At 39.9% G+C, this 19,905-nt stretch overlaps 1 protein-coding gene across 12 annotated transcripts in view; it reads right to left on the bottom strand.

Annotated features, from left to right (window-relative positions):
• The window catches only part of CAB39L (calcium binding protein 39 like), a 111,537-nt gene that overhangs the window by 10,966 nt on the left and 80,666 nt on the right, over positions 1-19,905 (bottom strand). For all 12 annotated transcript variants that reach the window (XM_045869416.3, XM_064586116.1, XM_064586119.1 and 9 more), the window contains 3 exons: positions 13,118-13,177; positions 10,638-10,703; positions 1,629-1,772 (listed from right to left, as the gene is read on the bottom strand). In XM_045869416.3, coding sequence (XP_045725372.1) covers positions 1,629-1,772; positions 10,638-10,703; positions 13,118-13,177 — 270 coding nt within the window. The remainder of the gene's footprint in view (positions 1-1,628; positions 1,773-10,637; positions 10,704-13,117; positions 13,178-19,905) is intronic.

The raw sequence follows: 19,905 nt of genomic DNA on the forward strand, positions 1-19,905 counted from the left end.
TATCAACTTACAGTGTATAGACAGCTTCCATTGCCCTCCAACCTTACCAATGTTTGATTTGTCAGACTTAAACATTTTACCATTACGAAGAATGTAAAATGATACTTCATTGATATTTCATGGCCATTTCCAATGTTACCTAGTAAGATGATAATGTTCACCTATTTATTGACCAGTCAGGTTCCCTCATCTGTAAATGACCAACTTGTGTCCTTTGCCCGTTTTTCTATTGAATTCTTTCTCTAAATGATTTGTCAGTTTTATGTATCACATTCTATCCTGTCTTTTCACTTTGCTTATTCGATCTTTTCGAACAGAAGTTCTAAATTTTGATGTAGTTAACTAAATACTTCCAATTATGTTTTGTGGCCACAGCTAATTTTAGGCCATTGTTCTACCACAGAAATTTTAGAATCAGCTTGTCAAGTTCCAGGAGAAGTCCTGTTGGGATTTTGAACATCACTGAATGGAATTTATAAATTAGTTTGGTATTTGAATTGCTCTAGTGGCTCTTTGGACAATAAAGACCTGGTGGCTGAAAGATTCACTAAATTTTTTTGTTTTTATTAACCTCTGAAGGCAACAATTACATACCTTATAAACTGCCATGTCTCTCCCATTTACAGATTTATAAACTCAGTCACTCAACAGACATTAAAAGACCCCCCAAAAGCTTGGAACTCTCCTGACTCTTAATTCTATTCCAGATATCTCTCCTAAGAAAATAACCCTAAATATGGGGAAAAAAAAAAAAAAAACCTAGCTGGATATAGAAAATGCTCATGGCAGCATTCCTCACAGTAGGAAAAAATGGAAATAACCTAAATATAAAAAACAGAGAAGTGTTTAAGTAAACTAGAGTAAACAAACCCAATGATGAACTATGCCAATAAAATTCCTGGCTCTAAAATCCATATATAACAACAATGAATTAGTGTTCACTTCTGGCAAAGCATTAAGTGATAAAATTAAGATATCAATTTTGTGTACCATGTGAATACAGCTGCAGAAAAAAACCTTCAAATATGTGCACGGGAAAATAAAATTTACTAAAATCTTTACAACAGTTTGGTTAGAAGTAGGGATTACAGATGATTTCTCCTACCCTGCTTAAAAAGATATACTGTCTAAAGTTACTAGGAGGCGATTTTGTTACTCTTACATCAAAGAAAAAAATATGAGAAAGAGCCCAGTGTTATGGGGAGCTAGTTTCCATTTATAGCAAAATGCATTTAAGAAATATTTCTAACAAGTAATAAAAGTGAGCAGTACCCCAGTATTTCTTCAGTGCTTCATTTAAGGCTCAAAGAAACACTTAAGGCAGAAAGCAAAGCATTCAAATTCCGACAGTCGGGATTTGGATTTTGGCTCTATTGCTGATTATTGTAGTAACTTTTGGGAAACAGTATCCACCTATTTTCTCAGTGGAAAAAAATGAAAATATTTAGAGATAGGGATTAGAAACAAATGGGCATTCATTAAAATACCTCTAAAATTTCATCCAAGTCATGCAAAACGGAAAGACTGCCTATTTCATTTTCTCTCAAGTATAAAGGAGAGTAAACAGCAGGGAGTTTGCCATTGGAAAGTGAAAAACAAATGCCCATATTACTTCTGTTGCACTTTACCTTAAAGACATGGAAAGCTTCAAACTGAATGTTGGGACTTTTATCCCGAAGGAGGTTCATCATCAGTTTGAGGTTCTCTGGCTTGCTGATGTACTTTGTCATAATGGCAAAGTTGTGTCGGTCCAGGATCAGTTCACCTAGCAGCTACAAAAACAAAAAACAAAAAAAACAAAAACCCAAATCAGAGAGATAATCTATCTGAGAGTCATCTGATTCAAAATATATTGCACTTCTCCCTGAAAAACAAACTATAAATGTGGTTAGGAATGCTGATGTGAAAAAAAATTGAGAGTCCTTAAGTGCATCTTACGTTTAGCACAGGCATGAAAGGAGTAGTTATTATTGTTATTTTAAGCCTTTCGCACAGTTTTGATAAAGTCGGTGATTAATACATTTCTGAATCTTTTTTTTTTTTAAAGCCAGTCGTTGCTGCAGCTTAAAAAAGCTCTCTTTGTAGCTCTCACCCAGAGCTAGCCAGAAACGAATTTATTATTTTCATCACTCACTTTAATCTTGCTTCCCAGTACTGCATTGTTTCTTAGGCATTATGGTAGAATAAGAATAACAAAATTGACTCTACAATTATACCTCTCTTCCTTGAATAAATGTACTCTAGTAGCTTACTGGGAAAATAGGTTATGCCAAGTGAATGTTAACTTCCCCCTAACTTTTTTTTTAAATTTTATTTTATTATGTTATGTTAATCACCATACATTACATCATTAGTTTTGGATGTAGTGTTCCATGATTCATTGTTTGAGTATAACACCCAGTGCTCCATGCAGAACGTGCCCTCCTTAATACCCATCACCAGGCTAACCCATCCCCCCACTCCCCTCCCCTCTAGAACCCTCAGTTTGTTTCTCAGAGTCCATAGTCCCTCATGGTTCGTCTCCCCCTCCGATTCCCCCCGCCTTCATTTTTCCCTTCCTGCTATCTTCTTCTTCTTCTTTTTTTTCAAACATATAATGTATTATTTGTTTCAGAGGTACAGGTCTGTGATTCATCAGTCTTACATAATTCACAGTGCTCACCATAGCACATACCCTCCCCATCCCCTAACTTTTATTACAAAACCAGCTAGATAGCCTGGGGGGGAGGTGACGAGGAGAATCACTGACCCTGAATCCATATTAAGTTTAGTATGTACAGCAAGTTTTTATAAAAGAGTAAAACAAAACATTTTCTGGTGACAATTAATAGCTCCCCCCAAATGCAGCAGTATTGCATGTTATGAACTGCGGGTCTGTGCCTCCCTAAAATCTACATGTGGAAATCCTAACCTCAAATGTGAAGTATTAGGAGGTAGGACCTTTGGGAAGGTAGGATCGCAGGAATGGGACAGCTGCTCTTACCAAAGAAACCCCAGAGAGCTCTCTGCTGGCACCTTGATCTCGGACTGCCCAGCCTCCAAAACTATGAGAAACAAATGTTGCTTAGGCCACCCGGTCTGGGGCATTTTTGTTATAGCAGCACAAACAGAATAAGACACTTCAAAACAAAATAAAAATACTCAAAGTGAGAATAGTTGAAGGCCCACTAGCAGCACAGTTGACCGTTCTTTACCTCATAAACTTTTATTGTCATATAGGAGTAAGAATTCTTTTTTTTTTTTAAGATTTTATTTATTTATTTGAGAGAGAGAATGAGAGAGAGAGAGAGCACAAGAGGGGGGAGTGGGAGGGGGAGAAGCAGACTCCCCGCTGAGCCGGGAGCCCGATGCGGGACTCGATCCTGGGACTCCAGGATCATGACCTGAGCCGAAGGCAGTCGCTTAACCAACTGAGCCACCCAGGCGCCCGAGTAGGAATTCTTAAAACTTCAGCAACCAGGCAGCTGAAATGTACCCTTCACATAGTTTTATATATAATCTACTTAGTTTTCGAATTCTCCTATTCACCAGACTTTTTCTGGATGCCTCATTGTACTGATGGTTACAGAAATCCTGGATGGGAGGAGAAAGCACACGGAACTATGGACTGGCTGTCTATCACAATATGGTCCAGCCACAGAACCCCAGAGGTGTGTATGTAGTGGCGTGTGTTGTGAGTGTATGAGTGTGTGTTTGTGTGTGTCTGGCTGCCAGTAAACAACCACCTTGCCTTTGATGCATCTTGTGTCTATTTAACAAATAAGAACTACATACCTTAAAGTTAGTTTAGTGCACAAAAATAATGGTTGTTAAGCATAAGACATGATAACACTGTTGGATGTTAGCTGGTTAGTCTCAAACATGGGACAATAGTCATGTAAACTGTTCATCTTCATTTTCCTTAATCTCTCCAGCATCTAAAGCTAACTGAACACTCTTCTGGAAACTTCTTCTTTGCTTTTGGTTTCAAGGCGACTGCATTCTTCTGGTTTCTTATCTCTTGCAGCTTGTTCCTTTGCTCCTGTGTTACTGCTCCCCTTCCTTTTGCTCTACTTTTGCTCTACACGTGTAGGAATTTTCCAAGTGGTATACGTGAATCTCTGATCTTTTTTCTCTCTCCAGTCTCATCTATGCCCATGGCTTCAACTGTAACATCTAGGAAGATGTCTCCCAAACCTACATTTGGAGTCTCAGTTTCTTTCCTGAGCTCTATACCAACGTTTCTAACTGCCCACCTGGTGGCCCCAGTGGACCACTTTCCTGGCCAATCACACTGGTGTCTCTGAAACCAGTTCCTTTTCCTCTTTGTTAATGACACCACGCCAGCCAGGCTCCTCACGAAGAGTTGAAATCTTCCTTGGCTCCTTCTTTCCCCGCCACTCCCATCAAATCAACATCCAAGATCTGCCAATTTTCTGCTTGGAAATGTCTCCAACATTCTTCGTTCCACTTTTACTGCCTCTATCCTCTTTCCAGCCCTCATGACGTCTTGCCTGGGCTCTGGTGGCAGCGGGCAGAATGGTCCCTTCTTCAGGCTAGACCCAATCCAATCCAGCCTGCTCCTTGTGCCAAATGCACCTTCCTGAAGATCAGCCCTATTCACGCTACTAATTCCACTGAGAGACTGCATGAATAAACAAACGAATCCCTGGATGCCCATGGATGAAGGGGAGAAAGTTAAGCTCCTCTGAGGATGGCATTCAAAGGCTTCTGTGCTCTGGAGTCGCTTCTGCTTCCCTTCCGTGGAGCCTCACTTCCTCCTCATTGTTCTGCCTCTACGGCTTCACTCTCCTTGCTCCCAACGTTTCCCCCGGCTTTATTTAGACATAATTGACAGAATGGCCTATACTTGAAGTGCACATCATGATGATTTGAAATATATTTACATTGTGAAACATTCACCGCGATCAAGTTAATTAGCACATCCATCACCTCACAGTTACCCTTTGGTTTGGTGTGTGATGAGAGTGCTTAAGATCTACTCTCAGCAAATTTCAAGTACTCAGCACAGTACTGTTAACTATAGTCACCAGGCTATATACATCGGATCCTCAGGACTTAGTCTGCTCATAACTGAAAGTGTGTACCCCCTGACTAACACCTTCCATCCCCCTGCCTCCCAGGCCCTGGGGAAGCACCATTCTACCTGCTGCTCTGGGCTCTGTTTCTCCCCAGCTGTACTCACTTTGCCTTGCAGTACAGATTTACTTGCCTTTTTAGAACATAAGCTCCATGTGGGCATGTATCAAATCTTGCTTGTGTTTGTCCCCTTTACAACTTAACTGTGTGATGTGTGTGGATGCTGCTGGGGAAATAAAGTCCACAAAATGCGGAAAAGAAAGCAAGCAGTTCGATTATTGAATAAGTGTATCCACAGCACAATATTATAGGTAATCTGTGAAAAAGATCTTAGGAAGACAGATAAAATTCCACGGGGTTTATACAGCCATGCAGCTACGATCCATTGCATACGTGTCTTCTCAAGATGAAAGGCAATCCATTCCCTGTAAGAGGACTTGACAGCACCTTTCGCTATGCACCCTTCAAAGTTCACTCTGAACCCACCTGGCCACTAAGGAAACTACTTGTTTTAGCTAACTGCCTTTATTCAGCTAATAAAGAGGATAATAAAACTCATGTCTCTGACAAGCAAATGGTTACAGCTCAGAGAGAAGCACCGAGGTTAACTTCCCCGATGACGGGGAGACAGTGTACTATCTTCCTACATGTTTACATGTCAGCGGGAGGACTCCCGGACTCTCAAAAAAACCCAACCACTTTTGGTTGTAAAGCTGACAAGATATATATATATGTCTATGTATATAAGACATACCCACTTAAGATATACATGGGCATATATAGATAATAGATATGCCTCATTACAGACATAGATCTGTATCTATATGTACAGATTCTATATTGATATAAAGATATATTTATATAAAACATAAAAATCATTATATAATACATATCATGTATATACAAATACATATAGTACACACATACACATATTAAAAGGTCTTTCAACAAGAAATTTCATTAAAAAAATTTACCCTTAAAATTTGCACGCACACACACACACTCAAGAATTTGCTGAAGTGACATTTATAAGTTAAATTCAGATTAAGTCACTTTAATTTTTATTACAGGGGGATGCCTACATATAAATTTTATCCATTCGATCCTCTGCTAATATAATTTCACTACTTTTCTGAAACAATCGTGTTAAATCATTTGACTAACAACACTGACTCTTTTAGCCATTAAATGTTAATCTATTTTAATTAATACTGACAATGACAAAATGCTGCACTTCATCATAATACAAAGCATTTAACATGATAAAATGGAAAAAAATTGTTTTTAGTTCTCTGTATTAGATTTTATAGGCTTCAATATAGAGTAAAGCCAAGCACAGCAAGTAGAAATGGTGAGTTTTTTTAAAAACTTAGGGTTTTAATGAAATTGACCAGAGCCAAAAACAACCCCCAAAATTCTGCCAAGCTTCTTTTGAATTATAATCTTTCTTGCTAGTAATTAAATGGCTCTGAAGAAGATAAGAAATAAATTCCAAAGCTCCGTCATGTGAGGGGAAGGAATTTCTCTGTTAATTATTTTTTATTGACACCAGGAATCTAAGCACCCCAAGGTAGTTCAGAAAAATTTAGAATATGATTACCAAAAGATGGCAGCCAGTACTTCGGAGTCAGAAAATTACCTAGCTTTAAGACAGTTTATCACGTACAGAATACTGTAAGTATGTAAGTTTGCTCCCCACCAAATTTCTCTTACATATTGTACTGTAAGAAATGATGAAACATAGATGTACAAAATAGTACAGAATTCGGAGATATACACATGGCTGTGTCAAAACAGAACATATTGCTACCACAGACCTAATTCTCAAAAGGAAAAACCAACAGTGCACCAGCAGAGCTCTCCAAAACGACATTTTTCTATTAAAGATAAGGATACACAGCTCTCTCCTTGAATACGGTGAAATTAGACTGTTTTAGTGATGTCTCTCCCTATAATCTAGCATTCAAAAAAGCCAGATCTTTAGTACTCATTTTAACAATTTCTGCATTCTTGGATATGCTTTATCTGCCTTTTACTGGTTTTCTTCAGTGTCCAACCAGTGCTCAGTTTTACCATAGTGCAAATAAAATATTTGTGAGACACGCCACTATAAAAGATTTTAGGCAAGAGTAGCAGCCAACATAGTATGTCTGGGTGGATTAATAAAGAACAGGAAAGAGGCCTTCTGAGTGGGCTTGGGCATCTGTAAATAAGGAGGAAGCACAATCAAGTGGGCAAGGGAGAGTTTCAATACCACATCCCGACTCGGTTGCTCCTTGCCTGTGCCGCTGGGAACAGTGCAGAGGTGTCTGGCCCCAGAGCCATTGGAAAGGGGGCTGGATAGTGGAGAGCCAGCTGGCAGCAGACAGCAGTGAAGAATGAACCTTCTCACTCCCCTATGCTCCCCACCAAATTTCACACATGTGCTGAATTAACAAGCTTCTGTATCAAATGTAAATGCGTCCTGCTAGGGAGCAGGCCAAGGTGGGGTTGACGACATCTTGAGAACAGAATGAGAGCAATGGGCAAATGGGTAGGAAGGGATGACAGGGTAACAAGAAGGAAAAAGCAGGAAGGAGGCCCAGAAGGGAGACGTTTAGGGGAACTGTTAGCTTTGTAACTTCACCTAAAGCCCTAGTAGAGACAGTCGATCGCAGAAAAATTTCTATCACCAATTCCTGTCACTGCTGAAAACGGTACGAGGGTAAATTCTAAAGTCTATGACTCTCATCTTTCTTGATCCCAATTTAGTTGAATCACCTTAGTTTATACCAATGTTGCTACTTTGGTTCAGGATCTTATGGATTCCCACTAAAAAGAGGAAGGATTTAGAAAATGTATGAGAGACTTCTTATACACTGGCGTCTCGGAGCATTGTCAGCTCTGTTTACCGTTCAATTTCTCCTTCCCACCGAGGGCGATGATCTCTTATAATACAGACCAGCTCCCCTGTTTTGGGCTGTGCTTGTGAAAACCTTTACAAATAAGGAATTCTATTCTTTAGGTACACAGCTGTGGCAACAGGATGCGGCCTTATTTTCAAATGCTTTAACAAGCTTTCTGGACGTGGGCGAGCACGGCAGCATGTCACCTGCCTTTGTCTGAAGCTTGATCTCATCAATCCAGGCTCCAGCAGCAAGAACAGTGAACCCAAGGTATATTTTCTATATGGATCACCTAGGGTGGGTTTCCACGCAAGGGGAAACTCAATAAAGAGTGCTGAATGACTGACTGAAAATAGCACACTGACCCCCCCAACAATGGGTAATGCTGGAGCAGCAAGGGCACAAATTCAGGGGCAGGCGGGTCCTGGCTAAGGCAAAATCACAGGTAAAGTGAACTGACAAAAATGTCATACAAAATACACTTAGTTTATCATTTCACTTAAAAGTGTATTCAATATTTAGAAACAAATACATTGTTCTATGAATGTCACTATCCCAACATGTAAAAATAATACAAGTGATGTTTAGTAAGCCCAAACATCATATAAAGTGCCTGACAAAGCCAGCCGATTATTATCTGCCAGTAACTTTCTTTGGAATATCTGAATGGAATCTGAAGGGTAGAGATGCAGCTCTAACTGACGTCCCACTCCCATAGGACCAGTCCTACCTCCTCTTGACCAAATGGCTGCTTCCAGGCACTTTTTTAGAAAATTAATTTATTTATTTGAGGCTGGGGCGGGGGAAGGGGGCAGAAGGAGAGGGAGAGTCCCAAGCAGACTCTGTGCTGAGTGCGGAGCCCTATGTGGGGCTTGATCTCAGGATCCCCAGATCACGACCTGAGCCGAAACCAAGAGTGGGACGCTCAACCAACTATGCCACCCAGGCGCCCCCAGGCACATTTTCACTGAAGGAGGGAAGGCTACTCACTGACTATGTGGCCCTACTCTGCTGGGCTGCCTGGGCTGGGCGAGAGCGAACTTCCACAGGCATTTCATAGGTGATGTAATCTCCAAGAGCAAATGCCACTTGGTTACACACAAACACCCCTACCACCCCTGTCATCACTTCCTGTCCCTGCGCCCTCCTTAACTGTTCTAAAATCACCTGAAAATTATATATTTATCTTTTTCTTTATCTATTGTCTGTTCTCCTCCAACAGAATATAAGGTCCTTTCAGGTGCCACTTCATTTTGTTCTTGGCTGTCACCGTAATGTTAGGAATAGGAGCACATAAATATTTGTTGACCAAATGGAATGCCCCATTACCCTCCTCACCACCCCCAATAATTGGTCCAACTAAACTATTTGCAGATAATTGAGCACTGACTTTATTTTCTTTTCCAGCTGGTGATATCATCTTTTAACCTCTTTCCAGATTCTGTTTCAGTGTAATACTAGCATTTTTAGAGAAGCACAGTTTTGGGTCCATGATCAAGTACCCAAATTTATTAAAGATTATTAAAGATTATTCTTTTAACTCTTAAAGAGTGACTATTTTCATATTTCAGAATCTTCGCTGGAAATACAATTTGAACATTTCATGTTAAATGGTGGAGGAATTAAAAATGACCTACAGTAGAACACTAACATGAATGCTCAGAATATGGAACCCAGAAATGCAAAAAAAAAAAAAATTCTTTAGAAAACTATGTTACAAATCTGGGGGTAAGTGCTCAGATGGGGGTGAGCCCCATCACATAACCTTTTCCTCTCCCCTTCTCTGCAAAATAGCCCACAAAGTCTAGTTTACAGAGAGATGTATAAGAGAAATAGGGTCATTTTTTCCTGTTTCAGATACACTGAAAGAAAACTACAGGAGAACCTTGCTGATTCTTATAAACAGTAATTCAGATCTTAATTTCAAGCTAAGAGTGATTTCTTTTCATCTCCACAAAATACGCCCTAGGAGAGAACCGTGGTTGTATTTAAATTAACTTAAGCTTGATTTTCTTTTGGAGCTGAAATATATTAAATTCTACTTTATCATGTACATATTATTTATATTGTTACTTCCAAAAAGTCTTTGAGGCAGGACACTTACATTGTTTTGCTACAAAATACAGTCATAACATGAAACATATTTCCCAAGTTACCAAAAAAGGGACACCTTAATTTTTCTCTATGTACTTGTTCACTCAGAGCCATCATTTACTAGTATGATATCAACTGGGACTCTTTTTTTTTTTTTAAGATTTTATTTATTTATTTGAGAGAGAGAGAATGAGAGACAGAGAGCAGGAGAGGGAGGAGGGTCAGAGGGAGAAGCAGACTCCCCGCCGAGCAGGGAGCCCGATGCGGGACTCGATCCTGTGACTCCAGGATCATGACCTGAGCCGAAGGCAGATGCTTAACCATCTGAGCCACCCAGGCGCCCTCAACTGGGACTCTTAAAGAAATTTGATATTACTTTTATTTTATTTTTTTAAAGATTCCATTTATTTATTCATGAGAGACAGAGAGAGAGAGGTGGAGGCAGAGGGAGAAACAGGCTCCCTGCTGAGCAGGGAGACCAACACGGGGCTCGATCCCAGGACCCCGGGATCATGACCTGAGCTGAAGGCAGATGCTTAACCATCTGAGCCACCCAGGTGCCCTGTAATTTGATATTACCTTTAAAGATTGTCTCTTAGTCACATAATTCTCAGACTGAAGCAATTTCTCATAGTCTTCAAAAATCTAATGAAAAGAAAATAAATATTAGAGTGTAAAACCAGCAGTGATTTCTCTGCATTAGGTTTGCTTGCTCTCTTGCTTCAAAAGTAAATCCCCAACCCACTAGGCCAGTGCAGCCCAGCTGCTGTGCTTTGCATCTCTCTCTGTGCGTAATAACTCTATGCTGATCACACTGTCCACAGGGAGCTTTCCCCCATTTCATCATCCTCATTTACACATAAAGACACTGGGGCATAGGAAGGTCAAGTGATACAACAGATATACTTGTCCATTTTATTTTCGTTCTGCAAATTAAAAATTGAGTAGAAAAATGGAGTATTTGAGTCTTCTCAGTACACTCTTTTGAATAAAACATCTATTAACTCATCTATTAACTGAGTAGCAAAATAACACCTTTCATGCCATTTTAGAGAAGTTGGTAGCTGGTAGCTATTAGTGCATGAATAATTTAGGAAAAGATTCAACACACTTAGGGCTTCACATGATACCCCATGAAGAATCAAACTGTCAAGTTCATAGTGTGGACAGGTAGAGGAATGGGGCAACTTTTGCCACAAAATGGCCATGCTAATCCCAGCTGGTCTCTCTGGAGGACTTCCACACTCCCCAAAAGCTGGGGGATGCTGGTGTTTGGGGCTCCTGTTTCCCCCTGTGGCTGTCAACTATTGCCTGGGGCCTTCAGTTTCACACAGAGTGCCAGACGCTGGGGAAGCTAAGCGTCCACCTCCTACCACGCAAGGACACGCCTCAGAGACCACGGAGGTGGGAGGAGCGAGCCCAACGGGGAACTGAAGGCAGGAGAGTCCAGGGGCTGAGGAGGGAGGAAAACAGTCCTGGGTCCTCAGAGGGCCAAGTGTGAGGTGTGTGTGCATGGATGTGATGAGGGCAAGCAGTGCACGCAGAGGATAACTTCCAACAAGGAATTAAGAAAGTGAAAAGTAAAAACAAAACCAGGTAGTGCACATTAAAGTCATAATAATTATATGAAGGACTTAACTGTTTATTCTGACAGGATTTTGTGGGACATGAAATTTATCAAATTTTGTGGTAAGTTTTATAAAATTTTAGTTCCAGTATAGTTAACATACCGTGTTATATTAGTTTCAGGTGTATAATATAATGATTCAACACTTCCATACATCACCTGGTGCTCATAATGACTAGTGCACCCTCAATCCCCATCACCTATTCCCCCATCCCCCCTCACCTACCTCCCCTCTGGTAACCATCAGTGTGTTCTCTATAGTCAAGAGTTTGTTTCTTGGTTTCTCTCTTTCTCTCTTCTTTTTCCTTTGCTTGTTTGTTTCTTAAATTCCACATGAGTGCAATCATATGTAACCAGAAACTTCATATACATGTGTAAGGGATGACTGACTCCCCAGGACACCAGTTTCACATGCTCCCATTTCATAGTTTACTGCTAAAGAAATATGAAACTAGGAAAGTATGAAATGTCTGAGGGAGCATGAGGTCTCGGAGCTGGTGTTCAGGTCAGTGCAGCAGGCTCAGTGTCTGTGAAGCTACCAAATTACACAAGACGTGACTATAGGTACAAAGACAAAATCGGGTAAATGAGGGATCACAGAGAATGAGTTTACCATCTTACAAATTATTGCGTACTATTTCCTGAATGCAAAGCATTCCTGCACAACACATTTCCATCACTCATTCTACAGAAAAAATTAGTAGCTGATGCCGTGGGTTTTGTCATAAACTATCTTAGCTCTCTTATTTTCACTTATTATAAATGGACATCTAATGAGTCTTTAACATTCCATCCAGCATCTACAGTTTCTGATCAGGTTCCTGCCTCTCAGGGAGCTCAAGAACCAGCCAGGAAGGTACAGACACATCATAATACAATGTGGAAAATGGTGGCAGCCAAGGTGGGGAGGGAGCAAGCATTTGTATATGTGGATGGGTGGGATTAGGGAAAACTTCCTAGAAGAGTCACGGTTCAGTGGAATCTCAAAAGGATGGGTTAGATTCACCATTTGAGAAGGGACTTGGAAGACAAATATTTTGGCATTTCTACAAGTAAGTAAAACTAATTATCAAGCAAGTAAAATGATTTCTTTCAGTGAGGGTGGAGTGCTCTTCTCTGGTTACCTACTGCCTCTTAAGGGCAATATGGATGCTCTTAAATCAGGATCAAAGTAAGCAGGAGCCAGTCATTTTCTGGAGCTCTGGATACAACAACAGAAACAGATGTGAAAAATGAGAAAGCCCTAATCTCCTGCCATCCTCAGTTTTCCACAAAGTTTCCTGATGACTTGGCTTCCAGGTAAATGGACAAATTGGGTGCATGGTAGACATGGTTGGTGTCTGTTGTGAATCATAAATAGGAGCAAGTGTCCATAGATCTAAGTGGGGGGAAGAGAAAATGAGGTAAAATCTTAAAAAGGACTTCTACTTACAGTGTCATAATTTTGTTCTAAGAAGTCTGCGACCAACACTTTATGTCTGGTTAGTAAGTCCTAGAAAAAGAACAGTTAAGTGAAATAAAATTATTATAGCTAATAAATTTTATAAATCTGGCTTTTCTAAGAATTTTATAAGTCCATTCACTTGAAACATAAAAGTTTCTGAAGAATATTTTCTTTACATCCACAAAATTATTTCCATTCTTAGTTTAAGATGTGAAATACAAGCTTGTTTCATGTCAACAACAAAAAGTTTTAATTCATATCATTGTTAAATTTATGATAGGAATAATTTAACTAGTGAAACAAATAGCGCCTAAGAGATGGGGTTTACAGTATATTTCTTCAAGCCATGACTACATTGTGATTATGATCTAATAAATATCCAAATAAAGTTTATGATCTATTTGAAATGTGATAAATAGCTATTTTTCTTTTTTTTTTAAAGATTTTGTTTATTTATTTGACAGAGAGAGACACAACGAGAGAGGAAACACAAGCAGGGGGGCGTAGGAGAGGGAGAAGCAGGCTTCCCGCCGGGCAGGGAGCCCAACTCGGGGCTTGATCCCAGGACCCTGGGATCATGACCTGAGCTGAAGGCAGATGCTTAATGACTGAACCACGCAGGCACCCCTATTTTTCTTTTTTTTTAAAGAATGCCTAATGGCTTAAAACCGTATCTCATAAGTTAACTTAAAAGATTTTTAGGGGGGACGCCTGGGTGGCTCAGTCGTTGAGCGTCTGTCTGCCTTCGGCTCGGGTCATGGTCCCAGGATCCTGGGTGGAGCCCCGCATCGGGCTCCTTGCTCAGCGGGAAGCCTGCTTCTCCCTCTCCCACTCCCCCTGCTTGTGTTCTCTCTCTCACTGTGTCTCTCTCTGTCAAATAAATAAAATCTTTAAAAAAAAAAATTTTAGGGATTTCAACTTTTAGTTTTTTTACTTAACCGCGTTTAAAACAGAGGTGCCAGTTTAAAACAGAGGTGCCTAGGACGCTGGGAAGCTCAAAAATGACACTTAACTGAGCCGTCGCAGGCTCATCCTGCTCGCAGGTTAATGGACTGTGTGGTGGTGTGCAGTGACTGACTCATACAGTGCACCCTTTCAGAGCTAAAGACAAGAAGACCGATCTTATTACAGGCATGACTCTCAGAAAACTGAACAAAAGCATAAAGGAACATTTGACTGTCTTCAGCTCACACCTAAATTATATCCTTAATTCACCTTACTGTTGAAAGAAAACAAGCCTCACCTAATCCCTTTTATACGCTTAGAGGCTAAATACTCTGGGTAGAATGTAGAATTTCATTAAAAACATAACAAGAATTTTAAAGTTTTCCAAAATAAGTTCTTATACTTTAATACACATTTAATTAAAACTTCCTAAAAGCATACAGAAGATCCACAACATAAATTCACAGAGAACAAGAAGGCAGCAGCAATGGCAAAACTCACCTATTTCTATTTTACTAAGTAAAATATTGAATGCATTCTTGCGCTATTAATTTTCAAGTTCAAGAACAATGATATCATTTCATTACTTATCATCACATCTTGATTGACCACTGCGCCTATTAGTGGAAACCGGTACTTTTTTTTCCCAGTATAACATCCAGTATTCTGGAACTGGAATTTTAAAATGGGAAAACCCTCTATAGGAATTCATTCCTGGTCTGTCTGAGGTCAAAACTCAAACTAGCTCCTCTCTCAGGGGACCCCCCAAAAAAGAATAAGGTAGTTCCACAGTATTCTTTGCGGTGTCTAGTTTTCAGACACCCCCTTCCCTAATGTCCTGAGCAGGATCAGTGATTTTTCTGAGCTGACCCTAGTTAGAAAGAGTTTCTTTCTAAAGGCTGCAGCAGACCTTGGCTCCAGCTGTTGCAACAGTCGGCAGGCTTGAGTATGGGGACTGTGCCCTCTCATGGCCCCAGGCCTGCGCACACAGTGATGAAGCCAGCCGACGGAGCACCATGCAGATGAGGGCTGCCTGGGAAGGTTTCCATTCATTATAACATTAGTGCTACTCCAAAGAAAGAGGAATCGGGAGGGAGTCCTGATAGTAGCACCTCTGCCAAATTCCAAGGGAAAAAACTTGAAATAACTTACATATCCAATAATAGAGAAATAAAATATGATGGGGTAGAATTCCTCCAGCATGTGTAGATGGTGGGTGCAGCCAATAAATGATTCTCTCTTTCTCTCTCACTCACACATACACACACTCACACTCATGTGTATATATTCATAGCTATACCCTCAAATTTCTGTACGTAGTAGATGCATGTACAAAGCTGGAGGAATTGACCATATATATACACATACACCCACGCATATATATACACACATAGTACAAAGACAAATACAATTGCTGCATCATTATAGATCATATAAGAGTGGAAAAAATTAGCTAAAATCCTACCCAAAAAGGAAAAAGCAGAAAGTTGCAAAGAAAAATAAAGTTCAAATTTTTAAAAATTTAAAATTTTAAAAATTAATTGAAACAGTGTACTCTTTCATTGCACCTCCCCACAATTCTGTTTTGACAAGACTAAGTTTTGCATAGTGTATGTATCATGCTAAAAAAAATGTGACATTGCTAAGTGAGTGACTTCTGCACACCTTGGGAGACCCAGGGTGGAGTGACAGAGACACACTCAATGGCAGGGATGTGACAGTAGATGGGCCAAACAGCAGCTGCCATTCATGGAGGATTTACTCTGTGTCGCGGAGCGTGCAGAGTGCTTTACACATGCTATTTCTAATCTTCACAACTCTGCAAAGCAGGGATTATGTTCTTCATCTCACAGATGAGGAAAACGAAACTCCAAGGTTAACTACCTGCTCAAGGACACAGAGCCAGTTAGGTGGCAGAAGGAGTTGAAACTCAAACCCCTCCTATCATGTCAATTCTTGGAAGGAGGGATGAAAAAAATTCTGATCGTCAGGAATGCTTTTTGGGAAAGGACAATTTGTAGACAACACTGTGACAAAAAATATAAACAATGTTAAAACATTAATGAATAAACTGGGCAACAGCCATCTTGGAGTTCAAAACAAAAAAGGCTAGTCTAAGAGGTTAAAAACAAAAGACAAAACCAAACGAAAATCAAACTAAAACCAAGCCAAACAACTAAAACCCCTCGAAGCCATCTACTTAAAAAGAAACAGTGATTTATGGTCACTGTTCTATTGTATTAACCACAGCATTTTGGAAAAATATAGAAATTGGCATTTCCAATATTGTTGGCATACTGGAAAACTTTTTTTTTTCAAAGACTTATTTGGGGGGAAGAGAGAGAGAGAAAGTGAGCATGGGGGAAGGGCAGAGGGAGAGGGAGAGAGAATAATAAGTAGATTCTGAGCGCGGAGCCTTATGCAGAGCTCGAGATCTAGGATCTGGAGATCATGACCTAAGCTGAAATCAAGAGTTGGATGCTTTTTTTTTTTTAAAGATTTTATTTATTTATTTATTTGACAGAGAGAAAGAGAGATAGCAAGAGCAGGAACATAGTAGGGGGAATGGAAGAGGGAGAAGCAGGCTCCCCGCTGAGCAGGGAGCCCAATTTGGGGCTCGATCCCAGAACCCTGGGATCATGAGCTGAGCCAAAGGCTGATGCTTAACGACTGAGCCACCCAGGTGACCCCCCACTTTTTTTTTTTAGCATACTAGAAAACTTTTTGTGAGTTTATTTAGATTTAGATTTTAATTTAGATTTTCAGAGACTTAAGTTTGATGGAAAATATGCTGAGGTATAAATTAACATCAATTTACTTTTGATATTTAATATTGTGCTGCAAATTAAATTGGGTTGAACATATGATAGCAAGACATTATTATCAAGTATAGTGTATTTTATTAAATGTTGAAAAATCTTTGAGGAAATTTTGAAAAATACATATTCGTTTCTATTTGCTTTTTGCCTCCATTAGAGTTTTTTCTTTGTTTATAATTATTTGTGAAGCTTTACTTACAGTCTTTAAAAAACAGAACCAACTTTGTTTCCATGACAGCAGAGTCATCAGATAGAAAAGGGAAAAAAATGGGACTATGCTATCTATTAATAGAAAACATCTCCTTAGCTGTTTAGGCACAGACAGTTCGCTAGAAAGAAATGGAATAATTTTTTGTGTTAAATGTCATTCTTCAGATTTGATGCATCAAGGCCTCTCTCACCGTGTGCTCTAGATAGACTTTGGCGGGGTTCATCTGCAGCCACTGTACAACCTCTGCTTTGCCGGGTGAGACTGAGTGGCCCATGGAATGGAGCGGGCCCGCAAGTGACACAGCACTCTGAGCACATACCCCGGCTTGTCGCCCTTGCTCCCTTTCCCTCCGCCCACCAGGCAACTCTCCTTACGGCTGTTCCCAGCCTTTTCCTCCCTCTCTTTTCTTCTTTCCCCTCACTCTTTGCTCTTCTCTTCTTCTCTTCTTCTGTCTTCTTCATCCCCCCCTAAAGTCCCCATTCTTCCTTCTCCTTCTTTCCCTTGCCCTTTGCCTTCTATCCCAGACTTGCAGGCTCGGCTCTTCCTCCGCCTGTCTTGTCAGGGAGAATCTAGGGGGCAGGCAGGACTGGAGGGAGACATGTGGAAAACCCCAGCAGGCTGGTGACCGCTCTCCCTTCAAACCCAGATTCTAGATTGGTTCCGTACTTACTTTGGGCTTGGCTGAGGCTTTTAGGGAACAATGGCACTATGGCTCCTTTCCTCTCCTTTATCAGGCAATTCAGCCCTGGTTCCAAACCTGCACTCCCCACCCCCCATTTGTTAAAACAAAAGTGCCACAGTAAATTGTCCTCCTCAAACAGGACTGTGACATGAGTTCTTATCAATTCAATTTTCCTCATTTCATGACGTTTCCAGAGATATTGTGGAAATGTCAGGATAGACTATGTCGCAGGCAGCAGCTGCCCAGACTTGCCTACCCCTTCACCAGGCTATCTTTAGGGCGGGGTCCACTCACCAGTGCTCCCTCTTCTTGGTCACAGAAAGCCCCTCTCACTGCACTGCCACAGGCCCCATCCCTTCCCTTTGCTAGAGTTTCTTCCCCCCAAGGTCCCCCTTCCTCCTGCTCTCCCCAGTCCCTGCTGTTTCTTGTCTCTGCTCCCTGACGCTCTCTCACACTTCCTGCCACCATGTGAGCCTATGTATCTCCTAATGGATTCAGGGCACCTTCTCAGAACAGGCTGAGTAAATCCCTAGGCTATAAATAATACATGGTTTTCAGTATAACGAACTACCGCTTTCACCTTTCTTGACCTCTGGAGAGCTGTTAAAAGGAACTATTTCTCATTCAGGTCATAGGCAACTTTGAAGTCATTTCCATAAAGTAATAAGATTAAAGTATTTACTAATACTGGTATATGGACTATGTCAATATTATTAAAGTATGTATTTAAGATAATATATAAAAAATAAAAAGTCATACATGGATTACAATTAGGTAACAATATATATTTCTATCCTAAAAAAAGTAGAAGTAAATTTGGAATGACATAAATGGAGCAAGTAAATTGCTGAAATGCTGTTAAAGAAATGAATCTGAATATATACATTTAAACGAGTCTTGTCTATTTTGTAATTGACTTGTTTGTCAATGATGCCATTACATCATCAGCTAAAAATATTTTCAGAATTCTTCTTCTGAAATTGTCTTCAGAGCCATGTGGTATACACTGAAGAAAATCAGACTCTATTTTAGTCATTTTAAAATTTATTTTTATTATCATTACCATTATTATTACCAAAACCAAAAATAGTTCTAGCTACCACGATCACCCACTTTACCCACTAATCTGAATGTCAAAAGTTTTGCGCTGTTTCCAAAACTTTTATCTGCCCTCGAAGGATAAAGCTTGGCCATTACTGAAAAATAACATGTCATAGACAATGATACCAGTTTCAAAATATATTAAATAATGGCAGGAACATAAGAATAAGTAAATGATTTTCTAAGACAGAAACCTTTAAGGTGACATCATTCATTGGATGTAGAAGTTCTAGTATGTTAGTTTGCAAATTAGCTACATTATTTTCTAATATGCTTTCTGAACAGCTTTTTTTTTTTTTCTGGTCCAACTCAGAAACAGGAAGTAGAATGGTGGTTGCCAGGGGCTGAGGGGAAGGGAGAAATGGAGCATTGTTGTTTAACACCTATTAGTTGAACAACAACAGTGTGAATATATTTAACACTATTGAACTGTACACTAAAAAATGGTTAAGATGGTAATTTTATGTTATTTTACAATTAAAAAAATTTTAATATAAAACTAAGATTAAATTCATTTCCTATTTAGTAACAGAGTAGATAATAAGCTTATAAGACTATAGATGATTATGAAAAAACCACAATTCATTTATTAGTAACTTGTTTCACTGGATGGGACTTTACAATTACACTGAGAAAGTACTGTGATGTCCTTCATATGCAAAGATGTCATTCTCCAGCTCCCTTCACTACCCACTTCCTTCCCCGCCCCCCCCCCAGCAGGTAAACTCTGATCCTCCTTCCCTGATAACCTTCCAGAGGTATTCAGTGCATATGAATCTTATACCCTTTGTTTTTAACATAAATGAAAGCATGCTTTGCAGAGAATACTACATGTTCCTTTTTTCACTTATATATTGCAATTCATTCTGTATGAGTTTGTGACAAGTATTTTGAGTTGTTTTTTCCAACTAACAGGCCTGACAGAATGCATTACTGATGCTCTTATGATTTGCATCACAGTTGGTTATGTTCAGGCCTAAGGAATAGCCTTTTCTTTTTTTTAAAATTAAACTGCCTC

Source organism: Mirounga angustirostris, unplaced genomic scaffold (genome assembly GCF_029215605.1).
Source record: "Mirounga angustirostris isolate CCGP_5_RB_7025 unplaced genomic scaffold, mMirAng1.0.hap1 SCAF_3, whole genome shotgun sequence".
Lineage (NCBI taxonomy): Eukaryota > Metazoa > Chordata > Mammalia > Carnivora > Phocidae > Mirounga > Mirounga angustirostris.